We start from the raw sequence: 20,368 nt of genomic DNA on the forward strand, positions 1-20,368 counted from the left end.
TTGTCTCAGAGGTTGAGACAACGGCTGTCACTTCCGAGCCGCCAAGCGTTGCGAAGATAACTGGCGTGAAGAGGCCAGTTTCTTCGGGTCCATCTCCGCCTGTCAGAGCTTTCAAGATCAAGAAAACCAGTAAGTATACTTTTTGTGTACCTTCTCCGCATTTCCTTCCGCCTTTGTTTTTTATATCTTTGGTTTTTCTTCATGCAGGAGTGAACTTATCTGCTTTCGAGAGCGGTGCGGGAGGAAGCGGTTCAGGACCCACGACGATTAGGTTTGGTCAAGTTGCTCATACTGTTGAAGCAACTGTTCCGGTTATGACGTCATCTCCGCCGGCCGTCAGTGCCATCTTTACCACGTCATTCATCGGACCGGCGGTGACTTTTTCTGCGAACTCATCTGCGGCGGCTACCACGTTATGAGTTCATCTCCGATGGTCTCTACCTCAGTGGCTTCTACAACGTCACTTTTGGCGTCAACGACTACCTCGTCTTTGGGCCGGTTCTTCAGGTATGTTTAGAGTTGGGACCTCTAGACTTACCTCTGTTGATGAGGGGGTCTAATCTTTGCCTCCTTCCCATCTCCTTGACCTCTTGGATGGATATCCTTTAGGTTCGGGTGATGGGTTTAGCGGCTATCGGCCTTTTATCGACCCTACAGGTGTGTGGGGTTACTTTGGCCTGTTATCCATCCTTGTCATTTTTTCCTAACTGTTTTTTGTTTTTGCAGTTTCGGATTCCAATGAGGTTTATGCTCCAAGGTGGGAATATCCGCCGGGGAACAACCCTCTAGACGGCTGCAGACTGCGTCGATTGGGCGCGCCATGCCGCTCCAAGCGCTGCATTGGGGGAGGCAATGGCTAGTTACCAGGAGGGCAGGTTGTCCAACGAGCTCCGAAATTCTACTCGTCCGGATGCAACGCGTGTCGAATTACTTTGTCGTGAAAACGACAAGTTAAGGACTGCGCGTAGCTTGGAGGGGGCTCAGGTGCGATCGCTGCGGGAGGAGAACAAGAAGCTTGCCGCCACCGCTGCTGAGAAAGAGAAGGCCTTCAAGGACCTTGAGGCCGAAATCCAGGCCAGGCATGAGGCCCGTTCCAAGGCTACCCAAGCTGTTAACGAACAGCTTAGGTTGGCCAAGGAAACTGCGCATAATGCAACTGAAAGGGCTACCAAAGCTGAAGCTGTTGCTGAGCCTCTACGCGCTGAAAATGAAGAATTAAAAGCTAAACTGGAGAGGCTTCAGCAGGCTCATGAGGCTTTGGCTTTGGAGGATGCCAAGAAGCTACAGGAGCTTTTGGATCAGAAGGGTGTGCTTGATCGCACTGAGCGCAAGCTTAAAAGCGTTGAGGAGGCTGCTGCCAAGGAAGTGCTGCTTGCCAACTTAAACAAGAATGAAGCAGAACGCGCACGCGATCAAGCTCACGCTACCCTTCAAGAGGCTCTGTCCAGTAAGGATTGGCTTCTACGAGAAGCGTTGCCGCAGGTACGCATAGCTCCATAATTCTCTTTGCTTTTTGCTCTTTTCTTTATACTTAGAAAAGTTTTTTTTTTTTGTACGTTGTGCATCGGATTTTCGCGAACACATCCTATGATGATGCCATGAGTGCAGCCCTCAAAGCTTCTCATGAGGATGGAGAGAAAGCTGGTTTCTTGCTTGGTCTAGGATTGCAGAGAAAGGCATCCCGCCTTCCAAATTCTCTCTACATGATGTTGACACTGAAGCTGCCTATGACCAAGCTGTGAACCAGTATGCTGCTTTATTTCATCCGGTTGTGGAGAAGGTTAATGAAGTTGCTGCTGATGACGGGCTAGCTGTTCTCAAAGCTTTCCTCGACCCGCCGCAGCCGACTGATGGTGCGGGTTCAAGTGGGTTTGGAGGGAGTGGTTCCGAAGCCTGAATATTCAGAATCCTCCAAGTTAAGATAAATTTGTACTTTTTGTAGGCGGGTAGATACCTAGCCATTTTGTAATGTTTGAACAGCTTTTAATGTGAATATAAATGTTTTGTTAACGCCTTGCCTTGTAAACATTATATGATTTGCTCATGCATATTTTAGTTTAACTTAGCAATTTTCTAAGTGTTTTGAATAAGTTAACCTTTCGACGCGTGTCAGATAATAGGTTAATGTTCTGTTTCCTCTATCATGATTGTGCAGGTAGGACCGTCACTTTCACTTAGTAGGATGACCAAACTTTATCTATATATGACCTGCGTGAAGGTTTTCCTCAGCTTCCCCTAAGAAATTTTTACTGTCTGTGTTTACGCGGGTTGTGCCGCTTTCCACACGCAACGACTTACTTCCTCCCTCACTTATTTATACGGTGAATACCGGCATATCAGTGTGGTCAGTTCATAAGTATAAATGTAAGGCTATCAACATCAATGTGATAAGGAGAATCATTTCCATTAGAAGTGGCTCTAGGCCTGTTCGTTACAAGTTTGGAATTGATCTACATGTAGCATCTGCGTAATTGAGCTCCATTCCATGTTCTTGGGATGGGGGTGCCATCGAGCCTTTCGAGCCGGTATGCGCCCTTTCCCAGAACTTCTTTAATAATGTATGGCCCTTCCCAGACTGGGGCCAGCTTCCCTGGGCGCTCCTGGTTCGAAGCCTCGTTGTTACGCAGTATGTAGTCTCCGACATTTAAGTTGCAGAGTTTCACCCGCGGGTTGTAGTACTTTTGCATTTGTCGCTTGTAGTTCTCTTCACGCGCTGCGGTTAAGTCTCTGCGCTCTTCGGTTAGCATAAGGTCTAACCGTCTTTCCGCATCATTGTCTTCTGGTTGAGTTATGACTCTTGGTGAGGGTAGACCAATCTCGACTGGAACCATGGCTTCAGTGCCATAGGTGAGGCTGAACGGGGTTTTGCCCGTGCTTGCTTTTTTCAGCATTCTGTTTGCCCAAAGGACATGTGGAACTTCGTCCACCCAGCCGGATCTATGCTTCAAGAGTCTTTTCTTATGCCATCGACGATGATTTTGTTTGCTTTTTCCACCTCACCATTACCTTGCGGGTGTGCCACTGAGGTAAAGGTGTGGGTGATTTGAAGCTCTTTCAGCCACTTTTGTAGCTTCTGGTCAGCAAAGTTGGTGCCGTTATCGCTCACCAAATTCTGTGGAAGTCCAAAACGATAAATAATAAATTCTCAAATAAATTTTTTGATATGTTTTGCGGTTGTTTGGGCTAGGGGTTTTGCTTCTATCCACTTGGTGAAGTAATCGATGGCTACCACTAGGAACTGAACGTTCCCTGCTGCTGTGGGAAATGGGCCTGTCACATCGATGGCCCACTTCTGGAATGGCCATGAAGAAGTGACTGGAACAAGTTCGTTCTTCGGGCGATGCGTGTTGGGTGCGTAGAGCTGGCAGGACCTACATTTTCTGATGTAGGCCAGCGCATCCGTGTGCATCCTCGGCTAAAAGTATCCCGCGTTGTTCAGCTTAGCTACAACTGCGCGTGGACCAGCGTGTACCCCACAAATGCCTTCGTGTACTTCCCTTAGGAGGTTGTCGGCATCTTGGTCGTCAACGCATCTGAGGAGTGGGCCAAGAAAATTACGCCTGTAAAGTATGTCATCAACAAGTTGATAGTTCAGTGATTTACAACGTATCTTTCTTGCCTGTGTCTTTGACTCTGGTAGTACACCCGCTGCAAGGTAATTTATGATTGGCGTCATCCATGTTTCCGTGCCGATTTGGATGACACAAATTTCCTTGTGCGGGACTGATGGTGCTCCAAGAAGTTCAACGCGGATGTCCTTTCCCAAGTGGGTGAAGGCTAACGACGCAAGCTTGCTTAACGCATCCGCAGACTTGTTTTCGCTTCGCTTGATGTGCACAACTTTGCAATCGTTAAAATCGCGCATAAGGGTTTTTGCTTGTTCGAGGTACAGGGCCATTGTGTCGTTCACGGCAGTGTACGCCCCGTTTATCTGGTTGGCTACTAGCATGGAATCCACGTGGGCTTCCAAGTTTTTCACCTCCATCCTACGCGCAATTCTTAATCCGGCCAAGAATGCTTCGTACTCCGCTTCGTTATTCGTACTTGGGAAATCCAGCCGAATAGCGTAAGTGTATTCTTGGCCAGTTGGGTTAGTTAGTTTCAACCCTGCGCCTGAACCTTCGTTGTTGGCTGCTCCATCAGTGTAGAGTCGCCAGACATCGTTAATGTCTTGTGCTGGAGAGGGTTGAGCCTCTTCCTGGCACTCATTTTCCCGCGAAGCGGGGACTTCTGCAATAAAGTCGACTAAGACCTGGCCTTTTATGGCTGGTCTTGGCTTGTACTTTATCGCGTATTCTCCCAACTCAATTGCCCATTTGGCTAGGCGCCCTGACAACTCGGGTTTGCCTAGAACATTTGCAAGTTGAAGTTGGTGAGAATGGTGATTGGGTGGCCTTGGAAATATCGTCTTAGCCTGCGTGAAGCCTGTACAAGCGCTAAGACTAATTTTTCCAGGGTGGAGTACCGGGTTTCCACGTCTGTTAAGACGCGGCTTACATAGTAGATGGGCATCTGGATACCCTTTCGTTCTACTAGTAAGACTGCCCCAGTTGCTCTGTCTGTGGCGGAGAGGTAGAGAATTAATTCCTCCCCCACTTCTGGTGCTGTGAGTGTTGGGAGTTCGATCAAGCGTGACCGAATCTATGAAAGGCTGCTTCCGCTTCTGGTGTCCAGCGGAAGTGCGTTTTCTTTAAGCAATTTCTCAACGTTGACACGAATGGGAACGACCTATCCGCATGGTTTACCAAAAAGCGGTTAAGTGCGACTAGTCGTCCATTCAGTGTCTGAGCCTGTTTGATGGTAGTAGGTGATTCCATTTTCATAATGGCTTCAACCTTTTCGGGGTTAGCTCTAAATCCATCTTTGGTCACGATGACTCCTAAGAACTTCCCCTCTTCCATCCCAAAGGAACACTTGCTCGGGTTGAGCTTCATGTTTATCTTTCTGAGCGTGTTGAAAGTTTCTTCGATGTCTTTCAACATCGCCTCTGGCTCGAGACTTTTGATGACCAAGTCATCCATGTAAACTTCCAAGTTCCTCCCGATTTGGGCATGAAACTCTTTGTCCATCAGGCGCTGGTATGTGGATCCGGAATTCTTTAGTCCGAAAGGCATCATTTGGTAACAAAATGTGCCATCGGGCGTCCGAAATGCGGTTTTATCCTGTTCGTCAACAGCCATGTGGATTTGATGGTACCCTTTATACGCATCAAGGAAGCATTTAAGGCGAAATGGTGCTAATGAATCTATCTTAAGGTCAATTTCGGGTAACGGGTAACAATCCTTGGGGCATGCTTTGTTTAGGTCTTTAAAATCTATACACATGCGCCATTGTTTGTTGGATTTCGGTACCATGACGGGATTTGCAACCCATGTTTGATATTTGCTAACGCGTACGATGCCTGCGTCAAGGAGTTCCTTGACTTGGGTTCTACACGCGTTAGCCTGCTCAGCACCCATTACGCGACGCTTTTGTATGACTGGCGCAAACACCGGGTCACACTTGAGCTTATGCTCAGTCTTACTTCGAGGTACACCAGTCATGTCAGCTGGTGTCCATGCGAAGATGTCAGCATTTTTTTGCAACAAGTGTTTGAGTAAGGTGCGTGTGGGATTAGTGATCGTTGGGCCAATGGTAACAGCCTGGTCCGGGTATTTGCCATTGAAGGCCCATTCTTCTGGTTCAGAGGTGGTTGGTTTAGCCATTTTTGGTTTGGGTTTAGATGAGACAGATGCGATGCATACCTGGGGAATGCCCGTGACATAGCAACACCCTCGGCTGTTGGCCATCCCATCATCCCATGGACCGAAGACACCACGGCATTAAATCTTGCCATCCCATCTCTCCCGAAGAGAATGTCGTATGTGTGGTGTGGCTTCCTCATTACAACGAAGTCCACGTCTTCTGTGCGGGAGTACTTCCCGTCCGTGAGAGTGACGGGGAAGGATAGGATACCCAAGGGGGTGTTTGTGCTGCCATCGAACCCTTCCATCGAGGCGTAAACTGTTTCTAGGCGTTCTTTGTCTTCGTCGTCTAGCTTGTCGAAGAACTGCCTATACATGACCGTTGATGACTATGGGGCCTTCTTTGTTGGGCCCTCCTGGCACACGCGGGAAGCGCACTTCAGCTTCCTTTCACGCACTTGGCTCTGTTGTTCGTCGTTTTCTTCCTCTAACGTTGCCATGAACCATGTGGATGCTGATGTCGACGGGTTTTCGTCCATTGCCCTTGTACCGATTGTCAGTCCTCCCTCCGTTCTTGATTGACGCCACGAGGTGTGTGAGTTTCCCATCTTTGACGAATGTTTTGACGATATCCTTCAAAGATATGCACTCCTCCGTGGTGTGGCCCTTTGTCCCGTGGAAGTCACAGGATTTGCTCTGATCAGCGTTATGACGCTGTCGGATTATTGGAGCCTTTGGCCATGGGAGCTTCTCGGTGGCAAATATCTCGGTGACGCTTTTGGTGAGTGGCGTCCATCTGGGATTCCGGTTCGACGAGTGCATGTTGTCCCTTCCGCCTAAGAGAGGGCGAGAGCTGGATGAGGTGTCAAAGTTTATCCTTGACTGCCAAATACCAAGCTTCCTCTTTTTATTTTGTCGGGCGGTACGGACGTTGTTTTCTCTTGTTCTCTGCGTGTAGAGGTTTGTGCTCTGGGGATGATTTCTACCCAGTTGCTTCTCCGTTTCGGCAAAGCGTTTAGCTGCCGTCATGATGGCATCCCACGTGGATGGCATGCCAACTCTACCTGTCAACGTGCGGATGAGTTCTGGGTACTCAGCGCCCTGGATGAAAGCGGCTGCGAACAAGATCTTCGCTTATAGTGCCCAGACTTAGCTTCTTTGAGTTGAAGCGAGTGATGAAGTCTAGCAAAGATTCGTCTTCCTCTCGGATGCAGTTGAGGATCGTCCATTGCTCTTCAGTATATTTTCTTTGTTGACTGAAGTGCTGGCTGAACTTGTGCTGGAAGTCTGCCCAATCATAGATGTGGTGGACCGGTAGACGATCAAACCACGCTCTGGCTGCCCCGACGAGCGTCATCTGGAACATGTAACACCATGTGGGTTCCGTCCAATTACTGACGGTTGCCCCCGCTATAAATCTGTTCAAGTGATCGTCCGGGTCAGATATGCCATCGTAAGTGCCTATGTTGGACATCTGTTTGGCACTCTTTGGAGCGATTGCTTCCGCAATGTCCCTTGCAAATTTGGACGTTCCCGCATTCGCAACAGTTGGTCTGAAAGTTTTGGAGAAGTCACGTGGGTTTCCCCCCGTGTTCTTTGGTTTGAAGGTTCCCTCGAAATTTCTTCTCGAGTGGAAGTCTGCTTCTTTACGCTTCCCTTTCGCCTTATGACGAGGGTTTGCGTCACTGTAAGAGTCTTCCCAATCTTCATCATCCAAATACTCGCAATCATTGCTCATGTTGAGCTGTTGTCGAGTGCTTCCGAATTCGTCATTGACCTGTTGGAGTGAACGTAAACGTTCGTCCAACTCGGCTTGGAATTCTTTCTGACGTGCTTCCGCCCAAGCTTTAACTTGATCTAGTGTTTTTCGGGGAAACCTCGTCTGTTGTTTCTCCATCTGGGTATCAATGAATCCCAGGGGAGGGTTGTTTACTGCACTTGCCCCGGATTGGGTAACCGGGGTAGTGTTCGTAAAAATCGTGTATTCACCGGTGTTCCTCCCAGTAGCTGGGGTTGTGGTTACCGGAGTTTCTTGGTCACTCGGTGGCTTTGGCATCGGAGTAACCTTAACCATCTTTCTAGAAGTTTGAAAAAACTGAGAAAAAGAAGAGTAAGTTCTAGCTTAATGCACGGATGGCGCCAATGAAGAAAAACTAAGTGACCCCGGCAGATTAAGGATAATCTTAGGGTTAAGTAGATGTTTCCCACGAGGGTTAGGTCCGGCAAAGATGGTTATTCTTCTCCACCTGCAAAACAGACACCGTGAGCTCGTCACTGAGAAGGGGGGGGGGGTTCCTCCTTGTGACCACCCTCCGGCGTGAGAATCAGACTAGATTGCTCTGAATATAAGTGTATATAGAGAGAAATAGCTAGAGAGAAGATGATGATACCGTTCCAAGGTGTTGGAGTATTTATAGCCGAAGGTAGGTTTCCAAGCAGGTACGGCCAGCTGTATATAATATTCCTTTTCCACCAACTATGGGCTACGTTCGTGCCACGATGGGAGTTGGTGGGTAGGCAGCGGCTGATAGCGACATTTTGTACTGGAACGTGCTCCTCCTCGTACTATTGTCGGTGAGCTGTCACCCTGTGATTGGTTCATGGGTCGCTTTTATCAGATCTTGTCTATTTGTCCATACCTTGGTAAGTATAATACAAAAGATCTTCTGGAAGCGTACGGACTGGCTCTTTTGGGCGGGAATATTCCCGCCCTGCTCAATCCTTCTTCAGGTGACATTACTGAAGTATAAGAGTTAGTGTCTTATGCGTGTAGCCTTACTGTTAGTGCGGGTAGCCTTCCTTCTTGGCTTGTACCCACAACTGCGGGAACAGGCAGGGTACTGTACCAAGGGAGGCTTTCCTGCGGGGACAGCTGGCTTACTGCGTGTAAGGTCTTCATCTCTCTGAGCATGGTGGGTCCTGCGGATCCAGTTGATCTTTGCGCAGACGTACCTCTTCAAGGTGAGTCTTGCGGGTCCAACTGGGCTTTGCGGGGACCTACCTCTTCAATCAGGTATGGGTATAACTGTATAAGTGAGTCAAGTCGGGTTGAGCTTAACTAACCTCGAGCTTGACTTGTTTTGATCTTCAAGTATAATAATTATTCAAATGTTTGGCTTGTCTTCAGTTTGGCTCGTTTATTAATTACGTACACTGCAAACAAATGATTTTCATCAACCAAAAAAATGTTAAATGTGTCTTTTTACATGTTTGGACACATAATATATATATTGTTGCTACATCCAAACCGAGGTTTTAAGGACTGCTATGGCATGCCCAAGATTTATTATGTAACATGCAAAGTACTTGTTCAAAGGTGACCCAAAGACGGAGCTCCGGAAACACCAACACTCGAATCAGTGATTGATATATGATAAAACATGTATATAATCATACTTACGACGTGTGTGTACACACACACACAAACAAACGTGTGTACTTACTTCTGACTTTATTATTTTACTAGTTTTTATCCCATGTATTACGGAGGTTATTTTACATTATTCGTTTATAATATTTATATATATATTTTTTAATTTTAATTTTATTTATTGTAAGAAAGTTAATAATATATTTAGGGTTTGATTTCATAAGGGTTTCACAAATAATTATAACTCGGTTTAAAATCTATTTAGATTTGGTGAGACGCGAAACCTGCTTATTTTTTATTATTATAATATTATTTTTTAATTATAAATTATATATTTGTTTTTTTAAAAAAATCATATACTAATTTTATAGGATTTTCATATCAAATATTTGGTGAGATTAATTTTTAGTTTAATGAGATGTTATAACCTGTTTAAGGGCTATCTGGGTTTGGAGAGACCCATACCTGTAAATTCAGGTCAAATGCATGAGAACCTTTCATTTACAAATAAAACAATCTGGTGGCTTGAGAAGAAATATGGAACAACCAGAGAGCTTTTAAATGTTTCATTTATATATATTACTAGTTTTTATCCCCCGTATAACGAGGGTCGTTTTACATGATTCTTTTATAATATTTATATATATTTTGAAATTTAGTTTTATTTATTTTACAGAAGTTAATAATATACTTAGTATTTGATGATGAAATGGTTTCACATATAAATGAGATGTTATAATCATGTTTAAAAGCTATTTGGGTTTAGTGAGACTCATGACCTGCTTATAAAATTATTTTTTAACTTGTTTTTTAATTATAAATAATATATCTATTTTTTTTAAAGAAATCAAATATTAATTTTTAGAATATACTTATTTTATAGGGTTTTCATATCAAATATCCGGTAAGATTAATTTTTTTTATTTAATGAGATATTATAACCCGTTTAAGGAATATCTGGGTTTGGTGAGATCCATACCCGTGAATTCGGGTCAAATGCATGAGAAACCTCTATTTACAAATAATGCAATCTGGTGGCTTGAGAGAATGTACGGAGTAACTAGAGAGCTTTTAAATGTTTCGTTTATATATACTATAAATATAAACCCATGCTTTGCTTGGGGATACTCGTTTATAGTGTAACTTGGTTTGAATCGTTGGCTAATCAATATTCAGTAATAACACTAGAATCAAATGCCTTGTTTTTTTTTTAAAACAACGACTTTCTTTTTTGTGTTTAGGCCACAACACTCTTCAATTTGGAGAGCCCCATTGCCTCACTTTGGCCAGACTATGTTGTCTTAACCGGGCTTACGCTGACTTCAGAGTTTGGCTTGGGCGTTCCCCCGGGATACCATATCACCGACTGCCACTTGACAGTCGTTATGCCGCGACAAGAGCATAACTCTCTGACGTAGCGCACATTGGGATGAAAACCCAGGTGGGCTCGGGATCTGAACTGACGACCTCGCAAGGCCTGAATCGAATCCTTTATTGCCAATATCCACCCATAATGACACAAGCGATGATCGAACCTGGATCTCTATTAGAGAATCCAACTTCCTACCACTAGGCCATAAGAGCTTAACTTATTGATATCAAGGTATTTAACAAGGTAGGTGTTTCCCCTTTCAAATGGTAAGTCGATAATGGAAAAAAATGGTGTAAGACCAAACGTAATGGGGCGCTATAAAGGGAGAAAAAGGCCCGTAGCCCGGGACACACCGCCCCGAGGTGTTATGGGGGCGCTTTGGGGCCAAAAATGGCTTGGGCGTTTTGTACATAACGCCATGTTGTAGAAGAAGGCGGGGCCACATTTTTTCTAGCCAATGAAAAAGAAAGTGGTGACGCGATGGAATGCCCCCAATACACATGGTTTCATACTTTGATATTTAATTTAATTATTTACAATCGTAATTATTGAATATAAAAGAGAGACGTGAAACAAAATAATTGAATTCACCAAAAGTCAACACGTGCCAACCAAGTTACATATTTATTATAACAAGTATTTCTATCACTCGTTGTAACTGGTCTTCATCAATTCAATTTGTTACTATATAAGTTTTGTAACAAAAGTTTCATTATTAAATTGAGAATTAAGATGTGGAAATGTAAAAATGTATATGCAAGGACAAACGTTTCATTACCAAAACAATGATGTAAAAGTAAATATGTAAAACTAAACTTAATGAATCAATATGTATATATTTGAAACACACAAAAGTGAAAAAAAAAGAAGAAATTATATTATATATTTTGATAATAACAAAAAGATTAATGTATTTTAGTCTAATATTATAAAAACAAATATATTTGAACAAGGCTTCACTGCATCATCCCATTCAGTATCTCCTGCAGCTGACCTAAATCACCAATCGAATAACCTTCAATCTCCAGGTACACTCTACAATCCAAATTACTACAATTCACGGTATTCACCATACTCATTAATCAACTCATCATTTAAAAAAATTAATTAGCCGTAATTTAAGAGTTTAGGGTTTAGGGTTTAACATCAATGGCGACTGAATCATCTGAGGGAGAAGAAGAAACGAAGCTGATGGGCGGCAACCCACAGCTGGTGGTCGACGGTGACCTCCGTGAGATGGCAAAGAACGCCGCTTGGAGTGTCAGCTCTTGTAAACCCGGCAACGGCGTCTCGGCTCTTCGAGACGATAATTATGAAACTTACTGGCAGTATGCTTGTTTACCCTGATTTATTTTGTTTTATTTGTGTTTGGTTGATTGTGTTTTTGACAGTTTTTGATTAATTTGGACGATTTAGATCTGATGGTGCACAACCTCACCTTGTTAATATTCAGTTTCAAAAGAAAGTTAAGCTTCAGGTATGTCGTATATGCCTGCGTTTAGGGGTGTTTGTTATTCGAAGCGGACCTGAAAAACCCGAAATTCGATTCGAACGGGCTTGGAATAAAAAGTTAGAATTTGAATTTTGAGTTATTCGGGTCGAAATTTTTATTTGAATGCAAATCGAATTCGAACCTAGATATCTCAATACGATTTGATTCGAATAACGCGAATAAGATTTATGTATATATTTTTTATTTTTATATAATATACCCTGGGTTTAAAATTTGTGTGGGCTCAAATTAAAGGGTTTGTTCTTTATTACTATTTTTAACGTTTAATAAATAGCAATACGTTAGGATTCAATATGATCGATTCAAGTTATTTATCTTAGCCGCTAAAAAATACCCTTTTATGTTCGTGGACATTGTGATTTATTTTAGTTATATTGTTGATGTTAATTTTTTTAGCTAGTTTGGGGTTAAAACCTTTTAAATCCAATACCAATTTAAGTGTTATGTATAATTTTGAATTTATTTTTCCTAATTTGGTTTATTCAAATAGCGGGAATAGACTCAAATTCGAGTATGCTTAATCGATATTTAGGCGAACTAGAGTTTTGCTTTAAATTTTTTGAATTCAAATAACTTGATTCGAATAACCCGAATTTGATTCGATGAACACCCCTACCTGCATCTTCCTATATTAGATGTTTATGTATTCTATACAAATATAATATTTGTTTTGTTGTTTGTTTAGTTAGTGGCGCTTTATGTTGATTTTAATCTTGATGAGAGTTATACACCTAGTAAGATCTCAATTCGTGCGGGAGATGGTTTTCATAACTTGAAGGTATTGTTTTTGAATTTATGATGTTTAGGTTTTATTATGATTTATGAAAGTTGTTTGTTTTGTTACGGTAGGAGATAAAAACAGTAGAGCTTGTCAAGCCAACTGGTTGGGTGTATATATCTTTATCCGGCAATGATCCCCGGTACATAATACTGTTTTAAGTTTATGTTTTGGATATATCATGAATTTAATTTACTAATGTATGTTTTAGAAGTTGTGCTTATGAGTTATGATCATTTTGTTGTGGCAGGGAGGCTTTTGTGAATACATTCATGCTGCAAATTGGTGTATTGTCGAATCATCTCAACGGGCGGGATACACACGTTCGCCAGATAAAAGTCTATGGACCGCAACCGTGCGTTATGCTTCTTTTAATTGAATTTTTTACAGTTTCAATTCTTGTAGTGATGAGTATGTAACTCAAGAATCTTGTTTTGTGGTGTGTTGCAGGAACCCTATACCGCTCCAACCATTTCAATTCACTTCGACTGAATTCATTACTTACTCGATTCTGAGATGAGGAACATAAAGATACAGTTTGCCTGTCCAATCAAGTTCAGTGCTGTCTTAAATTCATGGTTAATCGTGTGTTGTTCTTTACTTACTTTTTTGTTGTTAGAAAAATGTTGTTGGAACTTGTTTAGGATAACATTATACATTAGGGCAGATCAGGGGCAGAGCATCCATACCCATGATGCCCATAATTCTTTTTATTAACCTTACTATTCGATAGATTGGCGTTTTGAGCCATTGTATCTGTCTTTTCATTACTATTATTATAAAATCAGGTTACCATCGTTCACATCGTATGTTATTGGTGACAAGTTGAAATTAGAAAAATATAGCTTACAAAACAGGGAATCCGTATACTGCACAACACTTTACAACAATAAGTCGTTCATCGACTGCAAATGAAAAGGGATTTCAGAACGGTTTTTGAGTTTTGGCACAAGTCACCCATTAATGTTCTGGACAACAGGTAAACGAGTTTAGCAGCTCATGAGCTACTCAAGATCCATTGGTAAAAGTTGAACTTAAACAAGCTCAAGCCTAAAATGGAGCCTGGCTCGTTTACTAAACGAACCTCATACAAGACCATCAAAACACATGAACGTGTGTATATTAACTTATTAAGCGTAAATTGGACATTGTATACTTTGTCATCTTGTATCGGTGCATGAAATAACATGACAAACTTGTGAACCAAGAAAAGAAACTGAATGTCTGCCAATACTTTGTATCAGCGGAGCGTTATACATATACACTGGTTCATGTTAGCTAAACTTTTCCGGCTTTCTCAGGCTCTAGCCTTCTCAGTGTTGACGAACTCAGTTTTTCCCCACTCGATTCTTCAGATACCAGATTCACAACTTCAATCTGTAAATATGGAGATATTATTATCATTATTTTATATAAAATAAATGCTGCACGCTAAGAAAACAAAGAGCGTTTAATTTGCAAAACACGCGCCTTTAGTTGTGACAGGCCTCTCTCTGATCTCTTCCTGTTGACTGATAATCCACCAGGTAACGTCTCCTTGCTGCCAGACAAGGGTCATGTAACGGGTCAAAATGGTTCATGTTTAAACGGGTCGTGTTGGACCGGGCTAACCTAAAATCTTGATAGAGGAGCAAACCTGACAACAATAGCCTCAAGATCTTTGTCTACAATTGAAGGACCATAAGGATCTGTAATGGGTTCAGCTTGTACCATCAGTTCAGGCTTGATAGACTGATGTGTTACAGTAAAAAAAGATTAATACAAAAACTAAAATAAAAGTATTGAAGCAAATAAAGATTATGTACCTTAATGTAATCTTCAACACTTTTCATTCTCTCTTCAATTGGCATAATTAGATCCGCAAACTGCAAAGGTTGGCACATAATCATATTACACATAATCATATTATGTACCTCAATGTTTCAAGGGCTAAAAGTATAACAAAATAAGGGTCATAATAAACGGTCGAAACCTGTTTCTTGGTAAGCATAGGTCCATCACAAACACCAACTACAATCCGATCCCTAGCCAACTCCGCAGCCGCCTGTAATCAACAATCATGAAATAACCAAAATCTCATCCTATGCGTTTTAACCGTGTGACATGAAACACATAAAATACATATTGATGACAGAAACCTTGAGGAAAAGGCGATGGCCGTCATGTAAACGGTCAAACGTGCCACCTAGAACCACCGCTCCATACGAATTCGGTGGAGAAATAGTTGACAAATTAGACTCACAACCTCTGGTTTTGGATCCTCCACAATTGTCATTTTATATATCTTGATTCTGCTATTATTTCAAAATAAATATTTTCAGAAACAAATATGCCACAAAATTTCAATCACTTAAGCTCAAATAACATGACAAACAATATGTTTAATTACATGAGAATATTAATAAATCAACCATGGAAGTGGAATATAATTTTAGGAATCAATAGATTCAGACTGAAATGAAATCCGATTGTTATGTTAGGGTTTGGATGCAAGTGAAGAGGGTTAGATGGTCAATAACTAACGCCCACCAAAAATAAAAAAAATTCAATTCAATGCAAAGGGGGACACAAAGACGCTATAATTGTTTCATCCATGGAAATGGTAATTTTGGTGGGACACAATTAATACTTTGTTCGTATTTCATAAACAAATAATTAGGTTTTAGAACCCGTGCTTTGCGACGGACCAGTAAATCGGGAAAAATACATACGTAAAAACGTAAAATCACGACGTGTTGCAAGTGGACGTGAAGTCAATATGTATCAGGTTACGATATTGAAAATAAATAAAAGAAATAAACCCGTCAATGCCAAAATACAACAAATTATCATATATAGAACAAAAAAACGACACGTTACAGCTGCTAACCAACGCAGTTTCGGTTAGTGTCAGCGGTGCCAACACAAATTCATAAACATAAATTAGTAAGCCAAAGAAAATATTTTAAAGATGCGTTATCAAACGTTGAAACACGAATATAATAATTTGGTGCTGATCGATTCAGAGATAGTCTAAAATTATTAAGAGGCTACCAAACATTCATTTTGATATACTTACAAAAGATATATTGTTAAAATGAAAATATTATTATCTCAACTCACAACACTTGGGACACGACAGATGCCTCAAAATTACCAACCCAACTAAAAGCATAGAGACCAAAACATTTAGTTTGGTGGTATTTATGATTGCCTTTCATGTGATTATGCCTTAAAGGTCAAAGGATTGAATTTCCTCTTGCTCTTTTTTTGCATGTGATGATAGGATATTTTTAAATCATGAAAAAAGTTTTGTTTGTTGTAAACACGAACCATAAAATATACGAAAACAAAGTTGAAATCGTTTAACTGACAAATAAAACATGAGAATTCAACACTTATCTAAATTCATTGTTTAAAATATAGTTTGTTAATAATTATAATTAGTTGAAAAAAATGTACATTAAAGAGAATAAAAACCATCATTTTAATTATAGGCTAGTGATTTAGTTGAATAAAAATTAAAATTAAATAGTAAAAATGTGAGGAGAAGTAAATCTACTTTTTAATATATATAATAATTTCTCTCGAGATTTATTTTTTATTTAATACTTTAGATATCAATATTTTTTTTATTATTGATTAATGTGATTTATTTAAACGTATCAGAGATCCTTACAGTCATAAGAACAATCTTTATTAGGGCTTGTTGTTGTGGGGTTGCAAAAGAGACGTTAAAGTTGAGGTGGGACACCCATAACACCAGCTACATTGCGCCGATCGTTATGGGGGTGTTTGTTAACTCAATAACTAGCGTTATGTCATGAAACATTTGAGGCAACCCACTAACAACCAATCAATCTTTTTTTTAGTCTTTTTTTTTTTCTTTATTTCTTAACCATCTATAACTAGCTTGTTAACCCATAACACCTAATTAACGAGTGGGTTAGTTAACATCACACTGCCTACGTGATAGTAATGTCACACCGCAAACCACTTTGACCAGAACTGTGCGCTACTAAGTTTGAAATTCAAATTCATTAATATGTAAATCCACTTTATAAGCATAACGCCCACTCAAACTTCTTGTTTAATTAATTAAAACTTGACACTTCAAAACCAAGTCTTACACATCCGATAGAAAAAGGTGGGTCTACTTTGTGCTCGTTAAAGTAGGTTATACGAGTATAAGGTTATACGTAATCCCTACCTTGCTTCTCAGAAGAGTGAAATTCTAGCGGTAACAAGAGCCATGGAATGGTGTTTCACACTCCCCTCTGTGGGATCATTTGTCATAATTATAGGCACCAACCAAAGGGCTTGTAGCATGTAGCCTAATGACATCAAGGCGTGTGAAAATTGTTACTACTAGTGGTTGAAATCTAGCCCAATTATATATATATATATATATATATATATATATATATATAAAATAGTTCAAATAAAAAGAAAGAGTTTCCTATGAATGGTAAGAACCAATAGATTTTTGACAAGTGACATTACAACATATGGTGAAAGAACAATTTTAAAAAGCTATGTCGGTTATAGTGGTGAAAGAGTAATTATAGGAAACTATGTCGGTTTTTGGTAATTTTAAATCTCAACTATTAATTAACATGATCCAATGACTATTATTTATTCCTAGTCTTCCTAGGAAACAACTTTTTAGTATAACCCTCTCATATATATATATATATATATATATATATATATATATATATATATATATAAATGATCCAATACAATAATCCATAATCGTACATTACGTACGCGACTCGCATCCCCGTCGATTTCAAATAACACGCGGTGGCAATATTGTAATATTCATCAAATCGTTGCTCCCATCGATTTCGTCCACCTTCAACATGTCCGTTCAGCAATCCGTCACCATCCAACGATCCTGTCCACCGCCCACCATCCACTGATTCCGTCCACCGTACACCATATTCCTCCGTCACGACCTGTTGATAAAATTAACCAATTGAAATTGAAATTGAAATTGAAATTATTGAACTAATTGACCAATTAAACTTTGAAATTGGTCCAATTAATCATCAATTTGAAGTTTCAATTGATCAATTTTGAGTTTTGAGTGATGAGTTTTAACTGAACGTTTAAAGTTTTAAGCGCCATTTGCAGAAACCCAGTTGCAGACGTTCCATATGTTGTTCATATGATCGAATCAATGATCAAATTAACGGTCGATTGACGATTGTTTGATGATTATGAGATTATATGAAGTGATTTCAGTGTTCAATTTCATGTTTACAGGTGTTTAATTTTTTTTTTGTTAGTTTTAGATGTTCTGAACACTTAGAACTTCTTAGAACTTCTAAACTTTATCAGAACTTCTAAACTTTTTTTAACACCCAGAACTTCTAAACTTTATCAGAACTTTATAAACTTTTTTTAACAACCTGAACTTCTTAGAACGTATTAGAACATTTAAAGATGTTCATTGTTTTTTGAACACCCAGAACTTCATTGAACGTATTAGAACGTTTAAAGCTCTTCAGTTTTGTTTCAGAACGTTTAAACATAATATTTTCAGAACTTCTAAACTTTATCAGAACTTCTAAACTTTTTTTAACACCCAGAACTTCTTAGAACTTCTAAACTTTATCATAACTTTCTGAACTTTTTTTAACAATTTGAACTTCTTAGAACGTATTAAAACGTTTAAAGATGTTCATTGTTTTTTGAACACCTAGAACTTCATTGAACGTATTAGAACGTTTAAAGCTCTTCAATTTTGTTTCAGAACGTTTAAACATAATATTTTGAACCCTAATCAGAGCTCGATTGAGTGCGTTATTTCGGCAATTCCATAATCGATTGATGATTCTAAAGCCTCTAACACATCAATTCGATTGATTAAATCATCAATTTTGGTGTTTATTTTGGTCAGAACGTTTAAACTTTGAGCAGAACGTTTAAACATGAACCCTAATCATAGCTCAATTAAATGTGTTAATTTGTATTTTCATAATCGATTGATGATTCTAAAGTCACTTACACATCAATTCGATTGATTAAATCATCAATTTTTGATCAATTTGAAGATTTTTAATGTTCAGGGACGTTCTATTTCAATTTTGGTTTTTGACTTTAGAGATTTCATACTTTAAGTTGTGATTAGAGTTTAGAAATTGGATTAGATTGAGCGTCAAGTTCTGAATTTGGATCAGAGTTGATTTGTAATCGACGAATTTTGATCGCGAACTACTATTGGGTTATTTACGAAATTGCCACCGCGCATTTTTTAATCAAACGCTCTGGAATGTCGCGTACCTAATGTATGATAAGTCATTATTGTACGTTAACTTACCCCTATATATATATGTATATATATATTCATATTACACACACAAATGATGAGAAAAGATCAAATAAGAAGTTTGATTATCCTAAGAAGGCTAGGAAGGGGGGTATTTTTGTCTAATACTTTAATATTGAAAACCCACTTAATTAAAACCCACTTAAATTTTCATTTATCTCCTACAACCACCACCGCCCACCGCCACCCACCGCCACCACCTTGCCGGAAAAGTCTTTGGAAATTTCGTTGGAAAATAAAACACTATGAAAAACACAATGAAAAAGACACAATGTAAAAAACACAATGACAAAAACACAATGAAAAACACAATTAAATTACACAATGCAAAAAACACTATGAAAAAATAAAACACACTTGTATAACACAATTTTGGTAAAACACACTTTGTTAAAAACCCACGAAATTTTTTTTTATTTTTATATAGCAATATGGTACTCATATAAAAGATAAAAAAACACTCGTTATTATGATGAAATTGTTTTGAAAAAAAATGTCGTATAAAAAAGTTATGAGCGTTTTAAAATGATGGGGGTATTTGACATGTGTCTTGAATGTGGAGAGAGAAAGTCAACAAATGTGTTATCCCTATTATGCCCTTACCCTTGTTTTACACTTGATGATGTCTCTAATCTAATCTCAACTATTCAATTTTAAAATGAATAGACAAAATTATTTCCTATTTCTTAGGAAAACTAATCTTCTTATTATAACTCAACCCCCAAAATGATATGTTAAAATAGTCATACAAACCAAGCAGTTTTGATGCAGTGGAGAAAGGCGGATGCAATAAAATTCAAGTGGGTTTCATATTAGGCCCCGTTTGTTTTTTTGAGAGATTTAAGTCTGAATCTGAATACCACATCTGAATGTTAAGAGTTGGTTCAAATGTTTGAAATCTGAATCATTAAGAGGTGGAGGCTAGAGACGAACCTCTAGTCGTCGGAGATGGAGCCTAGTCTCCGGGTTAGAAGTTAATGGAGGCCGGAGACAAACGTATGTTTTTTTTGGGTTAAGAGGTTTTCAGGCCCACTAAAAGCTCTTACTGGTTCAGATGCTATTAAGACGCTGAACCTCTTAATGCCAGAAAAAAAACAAACAGCCCCACGTCTGATTACGTCTGACCGAATCAGACGTTTTCCTCTATTTAGAGAAAAGAGGCAAAAACAAAGAGGGCCTTAGTAATATTTGTAAAGTACACTTTTGACAAACATATGAACACTTGCAGATTTGACTAGGGTATGCGTTGGGTGGGGTCGTATAATAAAACCGGTCCTGCTATGAAGATAGTATTTTTAGTTGTACTCTGTTAAACAAAGACTACCATGGCATGTA

General features: G+C 39.7%; 1 protein-coding gene and 1 pseudogene across 4 annotated transcripts; one reads left to right on the forward strand and one right to left on the reverse strand.

The window, feature by feature from the left end:
• The first annotated feature begins 11,357 nt into the window (after window positions 1–11,357).
• LOC143530926 (anaphase-promoting complex subunit 10) lies at window positions 11,358–13,490 on the forward strand. 3 transcript variants are annotated; one of them, XM_077026331.1, is made up of 7 exons: window positions 11,358–11,454; window positions 11,550–11,754; window positions 11,843–11,903; window positions 12,625–12,717; window positions 12,789–12,859; window positions 12,968–13,072; window positions 13,168–13,490. In XM_077026331.1, exons 2-7 carry the CDS (start codon window positions 11,576–11,578, stop codon window positions 13,235–13,237), a joined length of 579 nt encoding a protein of 192 aa, XP_076882446.1. In that variant the 5' UTR covers window positions 11,358–11,454; window positions 11,550–11,575; the 3' UTR covers window positions 13,238–13,490. The 3 variants fall into 3 exon arrangements, with proteins under 3 accessions (XP_076882446.1, XP_076882445.1, XP_076882447.1); XM_077026330.1 differs by having other exon boundaries at window positions 11,557–11,754; XM_077026332.1 differs by having other exon boundaries at window positions 11,379–11,454; window positions 11,564–11,754.
• A 331-nt stretch (window positions 13,491–13,821) lies between these two features.
• Window positions 13,822–14,992, reverse strand: LOC143530949 (phosphopantetheine adenylyltransferase-like; annotated as a pseudogene). The gene is made up of 6 exons (XR_013134942.1): window positions 14,856–14,992; window positions 14,690–14,761; window positions 14,523–14,582; window positions 14,354–14,448; window positions 14,188–14,257; window positions 13,822–14,094 (listed from the first exon to the last, which is right to left on the reverse strand). The product of XR_013134942.1 is annotated as a phosphopantetheine adenylyltransferase-like (transcript).
• Between the last annotated feature and the right edge of the window lie 5,376 nt (window positions 14,993–20,368).

This window comes from Bidens hawaiensis, unplaced genomic scaffold (assembly GCF_021521415.1).
Source record: "Bidens hawaiensis isolate Kalapana, Puna unplaced genomic scaffold, B.hawaiensis_p1.1 tig00009067_1, whole genome shotgun sequence".
Taxonomy (NCBI): Eukaryota; Viridiplantae; Streptophyta; class Magnoliopsida; order Asterales; family Asteraceae; genus Bidens; species Bidens hawaiensis.